The sequence below is a fragment of the Pinus tabuliformis genome, chromosome Q, assembly GCF_031772625.1.
Source record: "Pinus tabuliformis cultivar Carrire ecotype Pingquan chromosome Q, CPIR1, whole genome shotgun sequence".
NCBI classification, from domain to species: Eukaryota; Viridiplantae; Streptophyta; class Pinopsida; order Pinales; family Pinaceae; genus Pinus; species Pinus tabuliformis.
The window spans coordinates 1,370,319,633-1,370,346,743 of NC_142296.1; the positions used below are offsets into that span (position 1 = coordinate 1,370,319,633).

General features: G+C 37.8%; 1 protein-coding gene across 1 annotated transcript in view; it reads left to right on the forward strand.

The window, feature by feature from the left end:
* The window catches only part of LOC149225007 (uncharacterized), a 241,761-nt gene that overhangs the window by 135,448 nt on the left and 79,202 nt on the right, over positions 1-27,111 (forward strand). The window contains exon 6 of the mRNA XM_089386405.1: positions 11,511-11,567. Coding sequence (XP_089242531.1) covers positions 11,511-11,567 — 57 coding nt within the window. The remainder of the gene's footprint in view (positions 1-11,510; positions 11,568-27,111) is intronic.

Consider the following 27,111-nt stretch of genomic DNA (forward strand, 5'->3'; position numbering starts at 1 on the left):
GCATGTCTTTGTAGACATGCCTTTTCACTTAACTTAATGACTATTTAACATAATACATTTGATTATTTATATTATTTATACTCACTTTATTTTATGTAATTTATATTCGTACCACTCCACTGTCCACAAACTTGACACTTGTTGTGACGGTTCTAGAAAGGCATGACATCAAGGAAAAGCTCTTGAATTTTTTAGCTGTCTTGTCTATTTGAGCAATGACTGTCTTTCCCTTGGTCTTCTTTCTGTTTCGACACTAACTGGAAACATGTTTGAACTTGTGACATGCAAAACACTTGACTTTGCTCATGTCCTCCTCCTTTTTACTTTGTGAAGGTCCACCTCCACTTTGGTTCTGCTTGGCCTTCTTTTTGCCGTTTTTTGCTTTTGCAGCAAGAGCAAGATCATCTTTCTCCTCACTACTCCTTCGCTTTCCTATAGTCAATGAGTTCTCCTAGATCTCCTTCTAGATGAAGTCATCCCACAATCTGCTCTAATCAGGAAGCTGTTGCCTAGAAATGATCCCATCCACAAAGGTGGTCCAATGCTTAAGATAACCCTTTAGAGCTACCTTCACCAACTTTGAGTCATTCACAGTTTCCCCAATAATTGAAAGCTCATCATGAGCCCACTGGATTGGTAGCTTGGGAGGTACTCCAAACCCTAGGCTAGAGGGTTTTGGAGGAATGGGCACACAAAATGGTTTTGTGGTCTTAAAACCCAAGCCTGGGCGTTTTGTACCCAAGGGTGTGGGGCCAAAACCATGATGGAAATTGATGATTTGGCACATGGAGAAGAAGGGGCAACCCTAGAGGAGCTAGGGGCCACTTCAACCACTGAAAAATGATGTGTCAAAGGAAAGATATTAATTTTTAAAGGTCATTATGGGTGAAGAAGACCTTAAGGTCTCGTCGACCAACATATTAAGGTGCCCATTCAAGGGAAGTTATGTCACCCACGTGAAGGCTATATATAAGAGTCGAGTGGCTCATAAAATACCTTCCAATGAGCATCTGACATCAAAGATACCTTTGAAATAGGAAAACGACCGAGGTAGTGAAGTGAGGAGGAAATGAGCACACGTTTAGAGGAGGTTTCTCTTGTTTTTGGTGCGGATTCCTTGAGAGACAACGTCGCAGGTGTCTGAGGTCTAAGACAACTAGCGTGGAGGCCTAGAGGATGGATTCTTGGGCAAGATTTGGTGAAGATGTTATGTATATAATTTATAGAAAATAATAAAAATAATGTAAACAACAATAATAATGAATAATGATTAATTAGCTAGTAACTAGTTAATGAAGAGGTATATCCCTAAGGAGATAACCGTTGGTTAAGAGGTACCTGCCTAGGGTATATATGCAGGCCCTCACCCTCATTGTAATAATCTCACATCAATTCTTTTATATAACATTCAATATACATTACTGTTGGACACCTAATCCTCTAAGGGTTAGTGTGGAAGCGGAATAGACTAAGGAAGTCCAAGAGACCTTGGGATGTGGAACCCAACGGTCAAACCATGTACTATTAATGTATATGTTTTGTTAATAAAAAATGTACTCCCATGTTTTATCTCTCATATTCTGTTGCTGCCATGTGTGTGTTTAACATGGTATCAGAACCATGATGTATGGCCTCTGTAGTTTTCTTCCTCACAGTTTATGCCTTAGGTATAAAAGAAAAAAAAATGCCATGCTATTATTCTCTGCGCAGCTGGTCTGCGATGCCTTGAATAGCGCTGGCCTGTTCTTCATTACCTGTAACGTTCCATGCATACCTGACACTCTTGAGCACTTTGCCTTCCTGCGGCCTTCCTTCGTGTCAGAACTATCATTCCTTAGCCTCGTATGCAGCGATTTTTTCCTGAGATATTATGCCCTGACATGACATTCTACTGCGTCAATTGTGTTAGGTAGAAAGGAATCGACTTTATCCCTGTCTCAATTTCCGCTCAGATATGCACCCAATTGTTCATTTGATCTTACTGTTTTTTGAGAAAACGAGTTCCTATTGACCTGAATTATCGCTACCACAAAGTTAAACGTTATAATTGCCTCCTCCTCCAGTCTCTCTGCGTTGTGTGATTTCCAATTTCCTTTGTGTGTTTGGAATTCCACATTATGGTGAGAATTCCATGTTGTGGCCAGACCTGGGCGTTGTCCAAACCCTATCAACTTTGCACCTGTCATGCTCAAGTCGCAAGTTTGGCTCTAAAAGGTCCGCTCATTAATTTTCTGTAGTTAGGTCTGTCAATTCTAGAATTGAAACGTTCTTGATAATTATTTCAGAGCAGTGGCTCTCACCTTAGTTCTCTTTTTGAAAATAAGGAGAAACCAACTATCCGTCGGCCATAACTATGGGCCTGGTTTTGATGTTGGCTTTGCCCTTGGGAAACCTTTTCCTTTAATTACTTATTTATGACTTGATAATTGCTTCGGAGCCATGGCTAAGTTGGGGCTGGCTTTGAAAGTAGGGAGAGAGCACCGAATCAGCCGAAGAGCCAGAAACTGAAGCTGATTTTTCCCCTTTCCTGGAGATATCATAGCATTCCTAGTCTTGTTCAATCCCAAATTTAGATTCAACACAGGCTTATTTTCATTTTGGTTGGGCTTGTCTTCCCACTATAGGGGAAATACCTGAGTCTGCACAGTCGAAGAAAAGGTATTTGCGTTAAACATGGTGGCCTCCGCTTTGAATAATTAAATTCTGTGTTAATTGAATAATGGTGGCTGTTCGTTGAATAATGGTATGTGTTGGTCATATTTCTTGGTGCGGGAATGTGGATATATCTCCTGGTGCAGTTATTTATATATGGACTTGGCATTGTTTCCATACACTGTACGTGATCGTGGGTTCATGCTTGCCATGGTGAACACTGCCTGACATTGACACAGTGAATTGGTTTGAGCACTAAACATTGCCCTAAACCGTGAAGGTTAGGCATATCGGAAGCTTGCTTCGGTTTTGATACTGTTGGGATCGAACTTGATAGTCTCGCAATTGTTCTGCGAGGTTTGAACGAGTTATCATCTCTGCTTGCTTCCAAATAACTCCCCTGCAATTTATGTCACAAACAGGGAACCTTCGGACCGCATAGATTCTGCCGGATCCCCAATTGGATCCCCTGTGTACGCTTTGACAAATCTCGCCCTCGATCTCTGAAGTGGGTTCCGGATCAGTCATATCACATTCACATCCCTTCCAACCATGCCAACTTTTGCCGCTTGTTAGATGCCATTTGGGTAGATAATGTGTGAAATGAAGCACTGTTAATCCTTGAACTCTGAGCTCAGGGGCTTGACCTGAGAAGAGCTAGAGCCAGAACTGGTGGAAGATGATTTGAGATGATTGCACAGGTTGGAGTAGTCGTGGGCTATCTGCATGTTTCTATCAATTTTGGGGTTCACTTAGCGTTGAATGGTTGAATTGGGTTATTCTATGCACTGCGTTAAGTTATGCACATGCCTTGGTCAAGGAACACATAACGTTGAAGACTTGGCTTATATACACAACTTTGAATAGAGCCAGTGATTGGGCACTGATGCATGTGTTGTTTGTTTAACCTATGTCGAATGTTGCGCATTCGGGGAATTGCTTGGTACGTAAGCCGTGAGGAGAAAGTTGGGCTGTATCGATTTTGCACCATGATGCTGGACCGAGGTTTATGTAACCAGATTTGATACTAACCTGTTTCAATGTTCTGAGCATAGAGACCATCTATATTAAGCTACATACATATATTTCAGAGATCACATATTCGTTGTGCATCATTAGTTGTGTCTATACAGTTTAGTGTTTGTTTGTTCAAAATTTTGAGTCAGGAGGTCTTGAAACACATGGCTGTAAGTTTTTGGAAGTGTGCATATATTCATCAAGGATTCGAGACAAAGGATTTGATTCGAGGAGATGAAATTTAGCATGGAGGTTTTTATTCCAATTCTAATTTTTTCATTTTTGGATATAATTAGTCTGTGCAATCTTTGAAGATGGTGGTAAAAGATACGTGAATCGTGAAGAAGTGTTGAAGAAAATTGCAGACAAGTTGTATAACGGTTTGGTCTCTTTATAGAGACATCGCCTCATTGCTGCAGATTTTTTAGAAGACTTATATCCAAGCCACTCTATTAAAAAGCAAAGTTGCTTCAGTACTCTTTTGTCGTAAGTCAAAATGGCTTTAATCTATGATGTATTAGATTTATTAAATACTATGATACAGTCCAATGATGATGGGATGGTAAACATCAACAAAGACACTCTCTGTGACATTTAGACCTGCTTGCATAATGCACAGGAAAAGATTGATTTTTTGCAGCTTGAATCACAGCTACAACAAGAAGAGCTACATCAAAATAGGCATCATTCTGAACCTGTTTTTGTTCAAAACATTGAGACAACCACCCATCAGCAGCAAGTCAATAATGTTACAGTTCATTCAGATTTAGTACCCAATAAAGCAACAGTTGTACATGCAGATGCAGAAGTTCAGTTTGCACTTGCCAAGCCCATCATAAACCTTGGGAGAACTTGTCCACAACAAGCATAGAACTAGTCTTGGATATGACAAGGACGTGTTCTTTCATATTCCAGACTACTTCAAACCAATCCAATTTCAAAGTGCTAGATTCCTTCATGACAGTTCACCTCCAGTTGTTCCAGATTCTGCTCCTCTTCCATAACAACCACAACAGATTGTGAAATGCCAACACTGTGATCGAGTTGGCCATGTGAAAGATCATTTTTTTGATCTTCATCCATGTAAGTACTGTCATAAAACCAGTCATTCTTCAAACAGATGCTTCAGAAACAAGTATCCTGCAAGAACAAAGATTCATCTTGGATGGATCGCTTCTTGGAAATGGGCATCAACAGCCAAGAAGATATTTCAGTGACATGTCAGAACTTGTTCAAGAGTATTGAACAGTCTTGCAGTTGAGTTTTCTCCATCATGTCACCTTGTATCTGACAGGGGGGGAAATGATGGTCATCTACAAGCTTCAAAGTCACATCAAGCGAGCCTGAGCCACAACCTGCCATACCAGATTCAGAGTTGTAGCCAGAGACAAAGATGCCCCTGAGCATGCCTTCAGTTGGTAATCTGGGACACTTCCTCTAGCAGAAGACTTCAGCTTCTTGCCAGTTTTAAAAGAATTCCAGGAATAGAGTTGGGGACACTTCCTCTAGCAGAAGACTTCATCTTCTTGCGAGACTTGGAAGAGTTCTAGGAATTGCATTAAGCATTCCAGAGTTGTTGGTCATCCTTAAACCATCACAGGTTGAGACTTCCCTTTTCAGGTTGAAGTTCTCCCTTTTATGCGGGGTGAGACCTCCCTTTCATGGTTGAAGGTTTCCCTCTTCAAAACATTAGGAGCACTTCCTCTAGCAGAAGACCTGAGCTTCATGCCAGACTTGGAAGAGTTCTGGGAACTGCACTAAGCGTTCCAGTGTTGGTGGTCATCCTTAAACCATTGCCCTTTATACCAACATTTCAGAGAGCACATTTAGCCTAGTGCTACCATGCATTTTTGCACATTTTGTATTACAACTCTGTTCTTGGACTCATACATAACCCTTCAAATTAAGGGGGTGAATGTTGGACACCTAATCCTCTAAGGGTTAGTGTGGAAGCGGAATAGACTAAGGAAGTCCAAGAGACCTTGGGATGTGGAACCCAACGGTCAAACCATGTACTATAAATATATATGTTTTGTTAATTAAAAATGTACTCTCATGTTTTATCTTTCATATTCTATTGCTGCCATGTGTGTGTTTAACAATTACTTGTGCTACAATGGATGTTTTCATCTTCGAAGTATTTTAAATATTATTGCAAGTATATGAACTTTGTTCATTACAGTGGTATTAGAGCCATGTCTGATTCCGAACTTTGGCCATTAAATCTGTGTCAACTTTGTTGTCGTCGCAACTGAAGCGTTTCAGTAGATATATATATATATATATATATATATATATATATATATATCTACTGAAAAAATAAAAAAAGGAAATAAAGGAGAAAAAATATTTATATATTAAATAAAAATATAAAAAAAACAACATAATACACACAAAAGGCGCGGCCAACCCATCGCATAACTACCCAACTGACTCTGTCTGTAGCTTGCCACCATTTCCTACTTCGCTCGACAGCGTTTCGCACCCGCCTATTTCTACCTTGCCACTGCTGAAAAGCAACTAGCAGCTTGTAGGAAAACACAGGGCCACATCGCCCATTTTCCCCTTCGTTGCCTCTACTACGTCCACACTTAGCCGCGTCCTTCACCGCTTCCCTTGCCAGGTGTAGCCATCACAACAAGCCAACTAGATTCTGCATCCTTCTCCATGCAACCACTGTTGTAAATCTCCTTATTGCCATATTTTTCGTCTGTCATTGTTTCATTTGTTGCTCGTACATTGTTGCTCGTCAACTGCCAGTCCTGTTCCAACCTCCACCATACTAAACCACTGCAAATAGACCGTAGATTATCAATCTGTGTAATATATGCGATTAATATCTATCGATATCAAACTTGAAGAAGAGCAACAACGAAAGGTCAAAACATTGCGACTTTTGATAATTAACATTCATTAATTATTAAACCAAATCTTCAAAGTTGAACTTTTGGGTTATCTTTACAAAGGAATTAAAGCTCTCTTGTGAAAAAAGAAATTAAATAGTTGACATGAAACCATAAAAAAGATGATTTTATAATATTAATAATAATAATATTTATATTTATATCCTAAATTACAAAGAATAAAGGGAAAGGTTATATAATAATAAAAAGGGCGCTTATTGTTAACATCAAAGTATTGTTGACAAATACAAGAAAAGAACCGATTACTAAAAAAATTATAATGAATTATAATCCAAAAATGAAGGAAGAAAAGATGAGTTTCATAAACAAGCCAATATTTTGCACTTCATGCTTGTTTTGTAAAATGGAAATTGGGTATCGGTGGATTCATAAAAGTTGTGAATTATGTTGTCCAATATGTGGGAAATTATTTAATACAAAAGAATGTCTAGGTGAAGAGTAGATGCAAATGAAAAGATTAGAAGAACAACTTGCAAAACTCCCTTTTTTTCCTCGTTCACCTACTTTTATCTGCGCTTGACCATAGACTAGTTATCTCATGGTTGGCCTTTATCTTCAGTGAAAAAATGAAGCATTGGAAAAGAAGTATAAAGATCTCAAAGATCGATTTTACGAAGAATCAACGAAAGGTAACAAAGAAATTTGACGTCTAAGAGATCATAGTAAAAAATTATTTGAGAAGGTCAAGAGGTCCAAAATTACAAAGAAAAAATTAGAAGAAAAATAATGGCTCGAGAAAAAATTCAACAAGAATTTATCAGAGAGAGAAGAAACAAATTTGCACTTAAAAAACCTTAATCAAAGGTTATTAGAACAAATGAGAGATCTAAAAGATGAGAAGCTTAAACATCAAAACATTGAAAATAAGAGTGAGGAAGCAGAAATTGGAGAACTCTTATGTCTCAGAAATCATAATCAAAATCTACTTAATCAAATTAAAAACTTAAAAATGATAAGAAATCATTTCAAAACAAATTTGAAGAACTTATTGCAAAAGAAACATTAAAATCTTCAGATACAATAGTCCAAGTTGAAGAAAAAAAGAATGAATATTGATCCAGTAAATTCTACAACACAAGATGATGACAAACCAATAGAAGTTAAACACATATTCAGAGGTTATAATTCAAACAATGGAAATTCCAAGTGATGATTCAATAGTCAACTCAACAACAACAGTACTTGAAGTAATTCAGGGAACTGCCACACACATGATAAGGGAAAGTCTAATTAGAAGAGCTCCTTATCGACATCCGAACCATAAGAGCAACTAAGTCAATCTATATATTTGAACCATTTAGAACAAAAACAACAAATTTATGTTCCAAGGAATACTGAAGTTTGCAGAATCCAGTCCTATGATAACAATTCATTACAAATTTCCAGTGACCGAAAGATTCCACAAAAGATTAATCTAGGATGGTCAGATCCATTCCTAGTCCAACAATTTTGTTTATCACGTAGAGGATCATATCGTCTTATATAAACGAAGATGAAAGTTGTAAGACGAGAATATATTCGAAACGGGAAAAGAGAGCAAGCCCTTTCATCAGTAAGCTTTGAGGACGAATCTTTTTGAAGAGTAAGGCAGTGTTATGTATATAATTTATAGAAAATAATAAAAATAATGTAAACAATAATAATAATAAATAATGATTAATTAGCTAGTAACTAATCAATGAAGAGGTATGTCCCTAAGGACATAACCATTGGTGAAGAGCTACCTGCCTAGGGTATATAACCAATCCCTCACCATCATTATAATCATCTCACATCAATTCTTTTATATAACAATATACATTACTTGTCCTACAATGGATGTTTTGTCTTTGAAGTATTTTGAAGATTATTGCAGGTATACGAACTTTGTTCGTTACAGCAGATCCTTTGGAGGAGCCTAGCTGCAAATGTTTGAGGTAATTTGGGACTGTTTTGTGCTTGTTTTAATGTGTGTTGGTACTCTGTTATGGGCTGCAGGGAAAGGCTGCTACAACAACATGTTGGAGGCATAGTTTGAAGGGCCGAGAGGCCTTCTGAGGGCTGTCTCACCCATAGACATTAGGAGCAGACCATTCTCAGAACGGGGTTGTTTTCCCTTTGAATAGAGGTCAGATTCTTTGTTGTTGCAAGAAGGATGTTCATAACATTTTATGTTCCTGCAACACCATCTTCCTGTTTTCGTTTGTGCTTTGGTAAAGATTGTTCAGGGCTACCCACATTTGATATGTAGTGTCCTTCCTTGATATGTGAGGAATTATATGATCCCTCACACCATCAAAAATCACACCTTGCTTTCATATCCTTAAGATCATGCTCGAATGTTAGGTTCGGATATGAAGGAACCTGAATGTCTGTATTCACAAAATCCCACAGGCCATTCAATTTTAGAATCACTATAATCCGCTCCTTCTAGGGACTGAAGTTAGTGGCCCCATCCAACTTGTCTTCATATCGCCAACTACTCAGTGGTGCTAGCTTCACAAATCGACCTGGCCACAAAAGCCCAACTACAAAATTTAAAATAATTTTGATGGCATAAAAAGAAGAAACTTGTTGTTGCAAACCCTAGCGATCTCTCTCTCTCTCTCTCAGTGTTATCTAGAAAGCTCTGATACCATGTTAAATCTCCTAATACTAGCTCGTATTTGTTTTCTTATGGAAATTATTTATTCCTAACAATTTATTTAATTAACCAAAAAAACTCTTGAGTTACCAAAAAATAAAATCACTGGTATTTTAACCTCTAGAAATATATGAGCGAAAAATAAAAATTAGGAGAGATAAATCAAATGTTGCAATGGATAAATACCCACAACAATTCTCCGTCATTCATTAATCTGGAAAATTAGGTTTTTCGAGACTAGAAAATCAAATGTTGCAATGGATAAATACCCACAACAATTCTCCGTCATTCATTAATCTGGAAAATTAGGTTTTTCGACCCACAAAGAACAACAAGGAAAAATACATTTACTAGAACTTGTAACTTGGCTACCACTGGATGAATTTGGCCTTTGAAGGAACTTGGCCTAGAGAATTTCTCCCCAACAATATGCAAACAAATCGACCTTGTGCCTTCCCTTCGAGCTACCACTGGGCGTTAGGAATTTTGGCCCTGGCAAATAAGCTTCTCCTATCAAATTGACCTCCCTCTCTCTTCAACAACTCAACTTTGCAATCTCCAGCAATTCAAAGTCTTGGATATGCCTTCAAATCCTCCTGTAATCTTCCTCCTCTGTGCTTCAGTCTACTGAGCCACTCGCACTGGTGAAAATTGCTTTCTTTTGTTTTGTCTCCTCTCGTGTGTCTGTGTCTTCACCTCTCCCTTAGGCTTTCATTTATAATCTTCATCAAGCCCAAATCCCTAACCCTAATCTCCCTTATAGAAGATCTAGGAGAACAACAATTGAGATAATTTCTAAGTCACTCAAATAATTAAATTATTTATCCTTAGAAAATGACTTAATAGTTCACAATAATTAATTGACTCTAATTATTGTACTTTTCCTAACTTAGACTTAGAAAAGACGACATAAATCACTTACTCCACCAAGCAAACACCTAGAGAGGCAATAAATCATTTTCCACATGTTAAGACATCAAGCCTATGCAGAAGACCTTCCGAAGCTACTATATGCTTCAACAATGAGGACATGGAAATATGAGTGTTTGACACGGGGCATGTCAATCTCGGAAACTTGACACGGAGGACATGATACACACACACACATGCATATATATATATATATATTCAAAAAATTTCTATATATTTACAAATTATAGTCCTTGGGGGACAACTCAATTGGCAAGCCCATGAAAATGAAGTGTTATGTTCCAAGTGATTTGAGGTTCGTTATGTTCCAAGTGATTCGAGGTTCAAATCCCACGACTGACCCATATTTGTGGAAGGGGCATATGTAGGCACCTACGTGTTATGGTGGTAGGGGTCAGAATCAACCTTGTAACCGCGAGTATGAAACCGGTTAAGTTTCCCGAGTCAAAAGAAAAAAAATACAAATTAAAATACAAAAATGAAATATAGACATAAAGGTCCATTTTTGAAGAAAATAGAACATTTACAGAACACTTGTAATTGCTTCATATTTCGAAGATCATAAGAGCTCTTTCCATCCAGCTGAAAGTGAAAAAATAGCAATGAAAAATTCTGTTTAGAGTCGAATAGATAGGACATGTCTAGAACATGTGTCGGACACATGTTTGGAAACCGTCATGTTTTAGGACATGTGCTGGACATGTGTTGGACACATCCTAGTGTCCATGTCTGACACAAGATACATACATGGCACCCCTGATGCGCCCTGTTTTTAAAGTTTCCAATTATTCAATATTTCTAAAGTGGTTTGAATACATGTATTTTGTACAAGTTTTATATATTCTTTCTATCAGATCGATGCATTTAAGAGCTTGTCATTGTTTTGTATATGTAATAGACCTGAGGGTTACATAAAACCATCACAGGTAAATGACATGAAGTCTGAAATATCCTTAGTCGTACAAAATATGTGTGTGTGTGTTAAATTATGAGGCAACTGAACAATGTGATTTCCTTATGTAGTGCTCAAGAAATCAGTCACGATGAAAGGACATGGTCATGGGAGTCTAGTTAATAATTTATGTATTATATGACTTCAATTTCAACTTTTAATTATATCAATCAAAGTCATTACAATATGTGACACATTTTATCAGGCAACATATTGAAATTCATATTTATAGTCAAACGTTTTTATCTACAAATGATTAGGGGTACTTTGGTTCACCTCTTTTTATATTGAATCACAATTGATGCTTATGGGTTATTGAAAGTCAAAGTCAACTAGTTTTTAGAAACAGAAAAGATTTGGCAGTTCCACGCTTACACTTCCCCATATGTCCTTTGGTTTGTTGTTGTTTCAGACGTGATTCAAAGAAGGTTGTTTACTTACAGCATGGATTGTTGGATTCTTCTTTGGGGTAAGTTCTTCATTAAAGGCTCCATTTTTCATTGACCCTGGGAAATATTTGTCAAAATACTCTTGTGAAATTTGAATGATACAAGTACGAGAAATTGACAGTGGCCATGGCTTCGCAGTAGTTATTTATTTTTTTGCTTTACATGTCTTAAAATTTTATATTCTTCTTCTCATTCTAGACTGGCAAGGTCTCTGTTAGCATTACTTACATGGCCAAATTTGGTGCTATTCGTGTATATAGTTACTAAGAAGGCAATTACTCGTGTGGTTGTTATATGATTCACAGTTTCTTGAGTCTGTTGTTCTAGCTTCATTCTTTTTTCATCACTTTTGCTTATCCCATGGAATGAAAAGTGTTCAAAAGTCTTGAAACTTGCCCCTATTTATTCCATGTCATTTCTATTATTTTTATCTGAATTACTTTTTTTTTCTAACATGCACTGGGCAGTTATGATGAGAACTTCAGATATAAAACTTGCATTTTTTTGTACTTGCTGATGTTGTTGTCTGTGTTGCTTATCATACGTTGTAAATATAAAGTGTTTACATGATTCTTAGTACTTTAATGTCTCGTTTCTTCTCTAGTGCATAACTGTTATGTAGTTAGACAACTAGGGATTTTACTGCCACTCAGTAATCAATATTATTCTACAGAAGAATAGTCGATTACAAAGACGATCATTGCATGTAGTGGTTTTTCTTCTCTATCTAAAGGTCATCATTTCTCATGTAAAGATTAGACTGCGTTTTATTTTATTTTATTTTTGAAAAATGCTTCAAGTTTCTAGATTAACAGTAAAGGTAGACTGTAGAAAATAGCTCACTACTAACTAAAGCAAAAATGTCCTTAAGATAGATTGAGCTTGAACATAACATAACTTGGGATCTTTCCTATTGAGAGTGACTTGCTGTAAATTGGGCCCTGAATTCAGAATACATCAACCCACAGAAAGAGTCTAGATAAGATTAGATAGATAATTTTATTAAGGTCCAATGAATGACCACAAAAGTAGGTCAATGGGACTGAGCCTCTCTTTATGAGAAAGAGAAAAGTTTTGGGCCCTTCAAAGACCAAACGGTTTGGTTATGTATATCATTATCCCCTTATGTTTTTCAAAGCTTGCCATGAAAGACAAGGGTCTACCTTCTTCCATGCTCCCTAGTTCTCTTGAGAATGGGAGAATCTGAAATCTTAAAATCTGCTTGAGTGGCTAACTTGTCACAGAGTTGAAATGGGTCCTGCAACCAGCTATGTGTTTACTGTAAATACATCTAATTCTAAGAATCTTCATCCATGCGTTACGAAAGAGACTACAGACAACCAATTTTGCAGACAAGATAGCACCCTGTAGTTGGATGTCAATCAAATCTAAGGCCCCATCCTGTTTGGACATTGTGCAGACTCTGTGCAGAACTATTGGAAGCCCCCTTTCACCACCAAACTTGAACCAGAGATATCCTTAACAGTTTTTATAATGTGCATTTGGGTGCTGGAAGGGAGCCAAGAAGAAATATAATACACATGATTTGCCTCAAGAATATTTTTAGCCACCATAATCTTACCAGCAAGCTATGGATCCTGGAAAAGGCAACTTTGCAGTTTACATGACAACTTTTGGAGGAATCTCCCACATGTCAGTGATGGAAACATTAATTCCAAAGGGCACTCCCAAGTATCTGATAAGCTGACCATCATTAACCTGTCTTTAAGGGAAATTCAACCAAGCAGGAACAACATCTATTTGAAGGAGCCATGTTACCACCTGGATAAGCAGCCTCAACAAGGTTTGGTCAAGGCGCTAAGTGGTAAGCACACTGGAGATGCACCCACTGTCACCTCAGTGCACAATCTCCTTTCACTTTAGGCCAATTCCTACAATGCCACGGGGACTATCTCAATCTACACACACTTCACCAACAAGCCTAAAAGACCAGTGCCTAGAAATACCAAGTATGATGAAGGTTAGGATTTAATTGAAACAAAATGCTAGGTTTGATATATGACTAATAAGTGCAGAAAATACAAAAAAGCATGCAAAGCTCTCTCATAATACACAATAGATGGTTACCTTTGGTGTTCAAGAGTGAGGTAAGGGTACATACATCGAGTGAGATGATTTTCCCTTGATTTCCACCTGATTTGTAACCTGATTTGGACAAACTTATTGCTGTCCTGCACTTCCAGATCTGCAAGATAACCGGAAAATGCAGAAGTAACAGATTTGGAGTGTCTTTGAAGCAACCCGAAAGCATGGAAACACACTAGGATGATGGATCCTTGGGTGCTTGAGCTTGGGCACTGAAATATGAGTGGAAACACACGCCAGGTCTGATAAAAATGCAAGTAAATGGTAAGCTAAAATGATCTGATCCAAACTTGCATGAAAAAGGTGGTTCAATTCCCCAAGGTTCAAAATTGGAATAACACCCTAATCAAGATAAAACCTTTTGCAACACTTAAAGCAGCTTAAAACAATTCCTAATATTGATTATGCACTTAAAATACTTTGGAAATGAAATTAGGGCTTTCAAGGGCTATGTCATGTCCCCATTTTTATTCTTCTTCATAGTACAACCAGGGTGGATTTCCAGGGCAGGGGATGGCCAGGTCAGTGGTGCAGGTTTATGTCATTAGGGGTCCCGATGGAGTTTTGAGGAGTTTTTATGGGATTTGATGGCATTCGCTTGGCATACTCCATCATCTGCACAGTTTGCCTTTTGTTTCGTCACATTCCGACAACTTTCAAAAAATCAACGTTATTATTGGGCATAACTAAATTAATTATGCTCTAGGTGGCATTCCGGGGAGATTAATTGATGGAACACCTCAGTGTAGTAGCTTGTTGAAATCGGAACGAGAAGATCTACAGGATGGGATGTTGAGAAGAGACTTCCAGTGGCTGAAGAGTATGGTGGGCGATTTGTGATTTTCCTTGGTTAAAAATGACTTTAGTCATTTAATTAAGGAAAAATAATTAATTGGAGAAAAAGTGCCAAAAGTAACTTAAGTGAAATAAAATAAATTTAAAGGTCATTTAAGATAAAGTCAATAGAGGAGCTTCTAGAATAATAATAAAATAATAAAATAAGATGCTTCTAGAGGCTTGGAGATCTATTCATCAGATCTATAAAAGTGGAGGAGGAGATCATTTGGAGACATCTTGGACTTTATATTGTTTCTTTTGTAGAGGTTATGAGAACTTGGTTCTCTACTTTAGCAGTAGCCCTAGGACGGAAACCCTCGGGTGATTCAGTGAGAGTGGGCGAGCACCCGTCTCTTGCCTTGGTGGATCCATTCAGGGTTCACAGGTTGCTCTTTATTGATTCTCAGTTTGTTTTGGAGGCCGATTGTGGCATTATTGTAGATCTGTCTGAGGCCAATTTATCTTAGCTATATGGGTTGTATGTGCCTGGAAACCCCAACCTATCTAATATAATAAAGTTGAGAGTTTTCTTGTCCATTGTGTTGTGAGATTGCAATATTTGTTTATTTTTACATGGCAATCTTCTGTTTGTGAATGAATTTTTTTATGTGAAGTGCTTGTTCCAAATTTTCTTCATTTGGGATATTACAAGCTAGAAACAACCTCTCTCACAAAACCCTAGGCAAAGAGCCTTACCAATCCTTGAGAAGATATTGTTGTAACAAATTTTTAGAATTGTGAAGACACCTTCAAACCTTGAAAATGATGTTAGATAAAGTTTGAAAGCATAAGACAAGAGAGCCGTTTTTGTTGAGAAATCTAGGGCATAGAAATTAAGTGATTTCTCTTCTGTTAGTAACTACTTGTAAATGCTTTTTACTTCTTTAGATTAGGATCTTATTTTACTTAGGTTATTAGTTTTCTTCTTCATCAAACAACTACCAATGCATAAACCATAAAGAGACAAGAGACAAAATATAGGCTATTAGCCAAGGCGAAAACCTCTCCCACTAGAGAGGAAAACTTGAACAAATTCTTCTTCTTATAGTGATTCCAATTGACGAATACCAAGACCAAGACCCTTGACCTATTTGCCACTCCAAGACCAAGACACAAGATCCTTAGTCAACGATAGTCAACCTCCTGCTTTAGACCTTCGACCTTCTTGGATTAGGTCCACAAACTTTGTCCTTAATTCGAACCTTCTTGACTAGCCCTTCTTCCACTTCAGCGCCTTAGGAGGACTGCACTTCTCGGCTTCCATTGCTGCAACAAACTTCTCCTTCACTGCTGCAACATACTTCTTGTATAGAGGTTTTCTGCCCTTAAAAACAGTTCCAAAATACCCTTAAGAACTTCGCTCTTACCTTTTGTTACTTTCCTGGTTGGGAGGCTTTTCCTTTTTCTCTTTTGCACTTCTAACTGTTTCAGGCCTTCATTGAAATCATCACCAAAATTCCGTCTCAGAAGTGATGCCGAGCAACCCTATTATAGTTGTTTCCTCCTTAAATAAGTCAACATGATTGCAAGCTAGGCCGTTGCGTCATTTGATGGAGATATAATTATCTTTCTTGAAGCCGACTTGAGGAGGAGACTTTGCTTGGTCTTCGAGGGCCTTCCTATACATTTAATGACTCGTACAAAAGTTTTAATATGCCCAAGAAGGTTCCTTCATACATGATATAGACTCAAATTGACTTTTATGACTAGATGACAAATCCTAAAGGCTCACAATGGGAGCCATCACTAAAATAAATTTTCTTGCTCATGAAACCCACGAGACAAGCATTACAATAATTTTGTTTTGCTTCTTTTCATCAATTACATAAAATCATAATTACACATGTCATAATGAAGACCGAACCTAGTTACACTTTTCAACAATTTTTCCTTGGGCCTCTAGATAATTAATATGTCATAAATCTCAATAAAGTTGTCTAGGTCAAAAATGTAATTCGTGAACTTTCTTCTAGACAATAAATAAAGGTTTTCAATGGTTTACTTTCTATTTTTGATAGTTAGATTTTTCTATTTTTATGGATTTTTTTCAATAATGTAATAAATAAAAGACAAAAACTTGAATTTTGTAAAAAAAATGGTTGGATGTTGGATTAGGGCTTAAGTGCCTTATCTCCACTAGGGCAATTGGGGTCAATATGAATGCCCCTCTTAAGTTGGTTATTTGATTCTTGTGGATTAGTGCACAAAGACGTAATCCTAGAATGTTAAATTACCTCTTTGTTTAATCAAGACAAGTCATGAGACCATGCCCTTCTAGAAAGGATTCCTCCAAGGGGAAAGCCTTCGATCATTAGATTATAGAATGAAATAAAATCAAAACCCTTGTTGAGGAACCTCTAGGGTATGGCCCAACATGGAGAGTTTATGCTTACCTCAAACCAACAAAGAAGTTGTTATGAATACACACACACACACACACACACACACACACACACACATACACATACACACACACATACACACACACACACACACATACACACACACACATACACACACACATACACACATATATATAATATAAATGATGTAAATAATAATAATCATGAATAATGGTTAATTAACTAATAATTAGTATCGAAGAGACATGTCTTTAAGGACATGACCATTCGTGAAGGGGTCCCTGCCTAGATATATATATAGGGCCCTCATTTGTAACAAACATCATCTCATATTTTCTGTACATTTCTATTTAAATTTATTTGTCCTATCATGGATATTTATATACTTCAGATCTTTTGATTATTCTACTACGTTTATGAACTTTGTTCATAACATTTGGTATTAGAGCTGTTCGATCCTTTGGCCGCTCAACCGCTGCAGAAAGCCAGTCTGATCCGCCTTTGGCCATCAAGCCTTCATTAACTTTGTTGCTTTCGTGATTCAAGCAATTCGCAACACGAATTTTGGGAGGTTCGCCATTCTGTAATTAGGCATTTGGCTGTTTAAATTAAATAAAGAAGAAAAAATTAAAGAAAAAAATTAAAAAAAGGAAAAACAAGTAATAAAAAAATCTATATATATATATATATTAAAAAACCTTTATAAGGAAAAAAGAAATAAAAAGAAAGTTGTATTAAAAACATTATTATTAAAAAAAGAAAACGCAAACACAACAACCGTCGTCAACTGCAACCCCAAGGACAACTAGATGACCGGCCTTAACTCTGTCGCCAAAAGACTACGTGACGATCTCTGCTGCTGCCTCGACCTTGCTAAATTGTACGCTGCCGTATCGTTCCAGGCTTCCAACCACATTGTGCCATTGCCATATCGATTCAACCTCGGTCGCCTAGCAGCCACAACAACCAGTCATCGATTTATTGAGTCATACCTTCTTGGAACAACATGTTGGCGATCTTCTTCAATGAATAAGGGACAATTCCTGTATTTATTTAACTATTCAGACCACCGATTCATTTGACTATTAGAAAATTCATATTAAATTCTCAAACAACCATTTTCAAGGAATAGTGATGACAGTGAAGAATCACGTCACATCTCAAAGTCAATACCAGGAAAATAATATAAGGAATTAACTTATGATAAGTTAAAAGGCGTATCAACTAAAAAAACAAAAAAGGTTTTAAAAGCAAATATTCTCATTTGATTATTTTACAAAACGAATATATTAAGGAATTAGTTATAAAAGAGTCATATATATATATATATATATATATATATATAAAGAATTATTTAAAAAGATTTCCAAGGGATAAATAAAGGTTTCAACTTCATTTATATATATACTGAGCTAAATATACAAAAGGGGATTATTTTTAAAGTAAAAAAAATTACATATTCAATTCAAAAGTCCTAATCAAAGTTGTAAGAGGATAAGTTATACAGGTATTTTAAAGGAAATATGAGCTCCATAACTAAGTCAACATTTTGGATTAAATGTCCATTTTGTAAAAAGGAAATTTGATATTGGTGGATTCATACAAATTGCGAAATATGTTGTCCAACATGTGGGAAATTATTTAGTACAAAAGAACGTCAAAGTAATGAGCTAATGCGAATGAAAAGATTAGAGGAAGAACTCAAGAAACTTGAACAAAAAATTGACGTATCAAAAATGAAATATAAAAACCTCGAAGATATGTTATACAATGTGTCAAAAGAAAAGGATGAGGAAATTTTGCGTCTAAGGGACCATAGTAAAAAATTACTTGCAAAGGTGAAGAAGTCCAAAGATGCAAAGAAAAAATTAGAAGAAGAAAAGGAATGTCTTGAGAAGAAATTCAATGAGAATCTATCAGAAAAGGAAGAAGAAAATCTACGCTTAAAAACCATTTATCAGAGATTAATAGAACAAATCAGAGATTTAAAAAATGAAAAGCTTGAATGTCAAAACACTGAGAATAAGGTTGATGAATTAGAAATTGAAGAACTCTTATGTCTCAAAAATCATAATCAAAGTCTACTCACTCAAATTAAGAAACTTAAAAATGATAAGAAATCATTGAAGAACAAATTTGAAGAGCTTATCGCAAAAGAAGCATCAAAATATTCAGACATAACAGTCCAAGTTGAAGAAAAAAGAATGAATACCGATCCAGTCAATATTGCAACTCAGGAAGATGATAAACCATTCGAAGTAAAAACATATTTAGATATTGTAGTTCAGACGAGGAAAAATTCCAAGTGGAGATTCTGTAACCAATTCAACATCATCAGTTCCTGAGGTAAATCAAGAATTTGTTACATGCATGATAAGAGAAAGTCAAATCACAAGATCTCCATATTGACACCCAAACCATAAAAGCAAACATCTCAATTGTAGAAGAATCTAGGGCTAATGTAGTTAATGAGATTCTTCTTAGCATGATAACAATTTGTGAAGTACTTTATTTTTCTTGTTAACACAATCTTCTTCGTATTATTATTATTATTGTATGTTCTCTTACTTCATCTAATTGTTTCCATAACACAAAAGATAAGAACACAAGGTGTTGGCTCTTTGCCAGGGCAAAACCTCTCTCTCCTAGCGAGGAAATCCCTTCTTTAAATTTCTCTTATTGGAGCCTTGATTGACAAATTCCAAACACTAGACCCTTGACTTTATCATGCTTCCAAGACCTTGTCACTTTCTCCTTTTAGTTACCTTATGTTGATCTTCCTTTCTGCACTGCTTTGCACCAGAACTAGGGAAACTCGGTCCCAAGTCTAGTAGCCTTTGATGGTAGGCTTCTTTCCAGTCTTCCTTAGAGTTAAAGTCAGTCTTCTGAAGACTCCCTTTTCGATCTCTTTTGTGCACGTTTGATACACCATGTCAAGTTCTTTTCTTAACTGTGAAAAACTTTTCCTTCTCGCTGTATATATATTTCAGTTTCTTCTAGATCAGAACAAAGACATATGTTGCCTCTTCTTTTCGTTCTCCGCAGTCCTTACTTCTTGTGGTATGGTCTCTCCTCTTCGCAATTCAAATTATCCCTTTTCGCTGTATATATTTTGGTTTCTTCTAGATCAGGACAAAGACTTATGTTGCCTCCTCTTTTCGTTCTTTGCAGTCCTTATTTATTGTGGTATGGTCTCTCCTCTTCGCAATTCTTTCCAGCACTGATGGCAGACTTCGTGACTATCTTTTTCTTGAAATGAACCTTGGCCTATCAAAGAGATGTGAGATAGGTATAGACCCAAAACATAGCACTTTAATCACTGCGTTATATTGCCTTTAGTTCTTCGCTGAGTTTCCTTTTACCAATGTACTGGAACATTGACCTTTTTTTTCACAATTGATCTCAGAGCTTCATCGAATCCGATATCCAAATGAGGACGCAATTCCACCTTTATATAGGGACTGTTTCGCTCTTGTAGGCCGATCTTTTTATGGGTAGGCCAACTTCATCCAGAGGTAGTTTGCTCATACTTCGAGCCGACTTCATCAAGAGGTAGTTTGATCATACTTCGAGCCGACTTCATCAAGAGGTAGTTTGATCATACTTCGAGCCGACTTTATGGAGCTTCTTGACAAGGTTTTGGAGCGTACAAATAAATTTTCCTTTTTCTTCAAGTGTAACAATACTTCATGACTCTAAACTATATTTATGACAATATGACAAATCCCTAAAGACATCAAGAGGAAGTCTTTGACCTATAAAACTTCTTGCTCATGAAACCCATGAGGTAAGCATTACAAAATATATTTTGTCTTTGTCTCTTCAATACGTAGAGTAATAATTACTTAGTCCATATGAAGACTGAAGCTAGTTACACTTTCTTCAACACTCCCTCTTAACTAGGGAGGTATTCTTACATTATTAGAAGGTGTGTGGACATTTTCAATCTGAGGAATTCACATAAGAGAAACCGGATTGGCAATCCATCTGTTATAGCATCATAGTAACCAACATTGTTTCCACAACAAGGCCTTGATTGACAACTCTATCTCTCAATTGATCAGAGCACAATGTGGGCGAGACCAGTGACTTATAAACACCTTAGTCATTGTCTCTCAAGGTACATACCCACTCGGGTGTTCACTGAGTATGACCTTTTAGGACTATTCTTATCTTGGGTTCCCAGTCCTCAAAGAATATCGGTCCTCTTGCCTACTCTTGTCTTGGATGCCTTAGACATCCTCAAAGAGTATTGGATACGAGATGATTACCCAATCCTCCCATTCTCTCTTCCCAAGTGAAGACAAGAATGTTGTGTCTATCTCTTCCTCTCAATTGAGGAAGACATGCCCAAGTATCCTCTGACAAGGTACTTGTCCAAGTTCCTTTGTAATTGGGAACTTGTTATAACTCCCTCTTAGCTAGGGACTTGTCCATTCATGAACAACTTCTTCTTCGTGGGTCCTTGGATTGCTCAACCTTATAACAAGATGGAAATTGAAAAGGTTTAACATGCCTAACCAATGATTTTGGTTTGAGTGAAGGGTTCATCTCCTCAACCTTATAATGTGGTAGAAAAAGATTAGCATGTCTAACCAGTTGTTTTCCTTTGAGTGAAGGGTGCATTCTTGTTAAGGCCATGGTAGAGGAGTTCAACAATTAGTACCACCAACATCAACAAATTTCAACAATCAATGCCACCATGATCAAGGTTCTTAAAGGGCTTCATGCTCTTGATCAAATGCCAATCTCATAACCTCACACGTGATAGAATCAAATGGAAACTTTTCAAACCCCCAAACCATGAAATCCTGAAAACCATTAAGTCTGCTGAATTTTGAGTGAAATCTAAAATTCTAGTTTCTCCATATGAAATCCAATGAGGTCGAAACCATTTTCAAACATCTCGAGTCATTTTATGGTAATGTTAAAAATTTAAGTAAAAGGATGAAAATGAAAATTAAAGGAAATGTCACTTTTACTTTAAGAATTTAACATTACCATTAATTGCCAACATTGTTAGGGTTGAGATGTGTCAGGAAAATGAGAGGGTAGGCATGTTTTTCTTGGAGGGACTATTTTTGGAGGACAACAACCCCAAATTTCTCTCAAAACAGCGTCAAAACTCACAAAAATGCTTTTTGTGAGGGTTATATTTGCCCTGGCAATAAACCGGCCGGTTTCGTCTTAAACCAACCGGTTAGGGCAAAAAAAAGGCGAAATGAGGAGGTAAACCGGGTTTTTAAGCCGGTTTGACCTGGTGGGCTTGCTAATCGGTCGGTTTGACCGGTTATCGGTTCACACTGGCCATTTTTTAAAACATTGCCTCCAGCTTCTGCGTCACCTGCATGAGCCTCTCTGGCCTCTGCATCACCCTCTCTAGAGCTGCGCTATCTCTCTTGGTGCTGCTCTACCTCTCTGCTATGTATTCTTCAACCTTGGGCTGAAGTCCCTTTGCCGAACTGCCCCTCACTGCAACTTAGATCACTAGCTCGATTTTCTCAGCAATCCTCGCCCTAGAAAAATAGAACTCTTTGATCAATTGGGTGTATCTCCAACTGACCCTCAAGCCTCCTCTTATACTTTTCCTGTTGATGAATCAACGGTCGTGATCTGATCTTTAATCAATGGCTAAGATTAAAACAGGCTTGATCCTCATCACTTAGAACCTTCTCACCCATATTCTTTTTAATACACATTAATATTTTTATTTTCCTAAGTTTAAACTTAGGAACTCATTAAAAATATTAATTATTTTAATAACTCCTCATCCTGGTGGAATTTCTCCAAACGATTTCTAGTTTTTGGAGATCTCATATGTTCTAGGCTTCTAGCCCCTCCACAAAATTTCGGAGCTAGAGCACATCCAATGCTACCCAAAATCAACACATTGCTAGAGCACATTCCTCGCTAAGAGGGAGTGTCGATTTTTGGTAGCATCGGATGTGCTCTAAGTCTCAAAATTTGCAGGGAGGCTTAGACACATGCATTTTCCAATACCCAAAAATCTTTTTGGGAAATTCCACCCGGAGATGGTTTTATTAAAATAATTAATTATTTTTAATGGGACCCTAAGTCTAAACTTAGGAAATTAAAATAATTAAGGGTATTAATCTAACTGTGGGTGAAACTTCTAGAAGAAGACGAGGATCAAGCCAAAATGATCTTAAGCCATTGATTAGAAGTTAATTTGGGCCGTTGGTTGTTCAACAGAAAGATATAAGAAAAGGCTTGAGGGGCACTTAGAGAACACATAGAGGGGAGATTAGAAGTTCAATTTTTTGGAGCAGAGCAGTTGCCGGAGAGATTTCGAAAGTGATATTTTGCAATGAGGGGCAGGGATAATATCCGAAGGGAAATCTTTCCTGGTCGGAGAATACTCAACAGAGAAGAGAGAGAGAGATCCAGCAGAGGCAACACAAACCTAGAGAGGCTGACACAGATGCACGTAGAGGTAGCGCAAAAGCCAAGAGGGAATCTGAAAAAATTGCTAAAGTAATCAATTGTTGAAGCCGGAAGCCGGGGTGTGAGACTGGGAGGTGCAAATCGAAGTTCCTGGGCAACAAATCGATTAGCTGAAGGGGTGACGCCATCCCCAGAGGGTGTGACGTTGGGCTGACGCAGTGACTGCGGAGAGGCATCACAAAGGCAGTTCATTTAGTGGCTGGATCAGCCAGGATTTCCAGTGATAGAGTGAGGTAACCTCACTTATCTCCTTGCCAGTGATATTCTTTGTAACTAGATTGTAGGGAAGGCATCCAGAGATTGTATTCAGAAATTACTACTGCATAATAATAAAATCCTCAGAGCTGTTGTTCAGTTTCTTGTTTCCGTATTTTATTTAAATGGTGAAGGCTACAATGTATTCTTTTCAGTGTTTACTGTAGGAAACAAAAAATAATTTGGTTCAATAATTAACAAATAGGAGCAACGTAATCAGTTGTTGCAGTAGGAATTTTGGTATCCAATTTTTCACATGTATTTGGTTGTACTTACTATTAAGGTTTTGCAGGTATGTAATCTTCAAGATGTTGAAGATGTTCATAATTGAAGATGATAATAATAATGAGCATGATGAAGGAAGCTATAAGAATGATGATGATCAAGATGACCTTGATGCCCTGAGAAAGGAGTGAAGCCTTGAAAGGTTGAAAGTCTCTCCAATACTATAAAACGAGGAAGCTGTTGAGTTGAGAGGGAACATGGATAGAAGAAACGATATGTCTCCCTAGTTAAGTGGGAGGACATATTATGACAGCCATAGTGAATACCTTGAAGAAAGGATGAAACCGAAGAATGAATGAAAGTACTACAGATGGATGTTCGTGATTCATGAAGTTACAAACAAAAGATTGATTGAGTAACTGAGTCTGTGTTTGGTGTTGCTAAAGAAATGAAAGAAGAAAGTTTCCGACAAGTTGTATTTGGATAACTTGATGATAATATAAATAACATTAGAATGATTGAGGACCATGAAGGTTTGTGTTTAATTGTATATATATTTGAAGGTTTATGACTGATTGGGGTTGTGATTGTGCAATATCTTTCTATAAAAAGGTTGAACATTTGACGCATGCTTGGATTGGTGGATTTATATATCTCATTAGGAGAGATAAAGCATTTTGTGGCAACAAGATGCATCTGGTTGGCCTATTTGTTGATGTCTAGATCTCGAAGTAGGGAGGGTGGCGTTGGTCATGGAGCTTCGACCTTGGATATGCACCTAGATCTTGGGTTGGTGTAGAGCTTAAAAACGTGATGGTACCTAGAGTGGCTAAAGCTTGAGTACACCTTAGCCCTGTTATCACTCACAAATTGCTTTCGTTCTGGGGAGAAAACTAAGGAAACCTTTAAACCACTTTAGGATTGGAACCCGACCCTTCAATCTAGAGAGGGATCTCTCTATGATTCTGCTACTCAAGGATACTACAGTCGCAGGTCACTAATAAGTTTAGTGGCCAGATTTAATTTTTAAAAATGGTGGGCTTGGTTGGAAAAATGGTAACTTTAACCATTGGGCATGGAGTCATGGGATTGATCTTATGGAAATTTCCAAGAAATAGGGGTAAGGTAGACAAGGATCAAAGGCATATACAATGTTTATTTAGACTTCGGGATATTCAGATGGTAAGCAAAAGGAATAAACAACCCATTACACAAAGAAAATAAATGAAATATGTGTAACTTTAGAGGATAAGATCAGGCATTTGAAACTCAAAACAATAGAGCATCAAATATGAATTCCACTGTTTTACAAATTGTGTTTCAAATGTGAAGAGATAACAATCATGAGATTTTCAAAGAAGGCATACATCACAAAGAACACTGACTGAGAAACATAGCAAAGGAATATTCCCGGATGCGGGTGCTTAAGGTGAGCGGCGGACAGATGGGGAGTCACATGGGCAGGGGTCAGCCCATGTGTGACACGCAGTACCTCGCGGGATGGAAGAGAGGTTCGCATGCTGGAATATCAACGAGGGCATTAATGCTGGTCTTTTCTTCCATAATTTGTCTCCTGGCTAACTGTGCGATGGCGATTAATAAACCGGGAGCTCCTGCTACACTTGCGCATTCTTCTGCAATCGTCTGGCATTCCGCTGCAACACTGGCGCATTACTCGGTGGAGCGGGGGAATGAGCAAGGGCATTCATGCTCTGTGGCCAATTCAGGGACTGTCACAAGCTTGAGAGCAATTCCCAGGCGTTGTGAGCCAAATTCGGCGGCCCCCGTCCTAATTAATCCCTCCTCTCCGGGTTTCTGCAAGCGGGTTCTTCTTTATCCAGCAATGCGGGGTGAGAGACTGAGAATGTGCAGTAGACGCGGAGGCTCTCGCGGACGGGCTACCACTCAGAGGCCTGCCCCCATTTCTCCTTCCTCCTCCGTCGAAGTTACGTCTGAGCAGCAGCACCTCCATGGTAACAGAGCCGGACGAGGCAGAGGGCTGGGGAGCGAACGCATAATTGATTGTGGACATGAGGCGCATCCTACGGTCAGGTATCGGATACCCTGCACACTCGCCAATTCTACTTTTATTGTCTCTGTAACTGTTGAGCATTGTGATATTTTCAGAGATCAGGCAGATGCAACTCTGGAAAACCCACCTCAAGTTCAAGGGACAGTGCCTATAATTGACCTGCAACTCCCTGTTAGGGAAAGCTCCCCCTTAGCTACTCCAACAGCTCTTGCGGGTCCAAGTGAGCCTGTTCAGGGTCTCCCTTCCAGCGCGGTGGTCCCTCTCTCCGATTCTGACGACTCTCTGCAATTTGGGTGCCGAGTTGAGGAAGCGCCCTACACCACGGACGATGAATGATCAAGTCAAGCAGTTCGCTCTCGGCAGCCTAGGCCGCAGGAGCATCACTCTGTCTTTGAATCCTGTGTTTATGTATCAGTTCGGCAGTATGGGTCTGTATGTCTATGTGTCGGCAGTATGGGTCTATATGTCAGTCAGTCCATGTTTAAGCGGTGCTCATCATCGCCATGTTTGTCTATCTCAGCATGTCCCTGTTACGTACTGTTTAGAGTCACTGTTTCGAGTCTTAGGAGAAGACACAACAGAAGATAGTAATCCAAATTTTGACTGTGTTCAATTTTGGAAGGTGTAAATCTGGGCAAACTGTCAATTTCTGGGCAGGATTTACAAGGCCATGGCCTTGTTGTAACTCTGATGTAATTTTTGACCTTTTTGTACTATAATAGAATTAGCCTTATTCAGAAAAAAAAACATAGCAAAGGAATATCAAATATGTGAGTCTAAAACTTCTGCCTTGGAAATTTTATAAAGTCTTTTTGTGCCAAAAAACCAACCCTTGGTCCTCTTTCATGATCTGCTATATAGAATATTTACAAAAATGTAACAACGTTTTTAGGAAAATTTAATTACAAAAAATCTTAAATATCTACGTAAATCCCTAAATTAGGATCAAATACATTGTACAGAAATTTCTTTGATGCATTGTTTGTTTAACCATGAAGTGGGATGATAAGATGCTGTATCTGGAAGTTGAAAATCTTGTTGAAGCTAAGGACAAAACCACCTGCTGATATCTTGCAATAATCTTTTGAAATCCTTTATTTTGTCATCACATTAAAATAGTAACCTTGTTGTGAAATTCGAACTTGATTCGCCGAAACAGGGGTTTGGTACGCGAATCCATCTTGCATAAGCTTTTCATGATCAATGCGTCTTATCGCTACCTCAAAAACATATTTTTTCAAGTCACTGATAGATTAATTGGTACACATTTATCAGGATAAA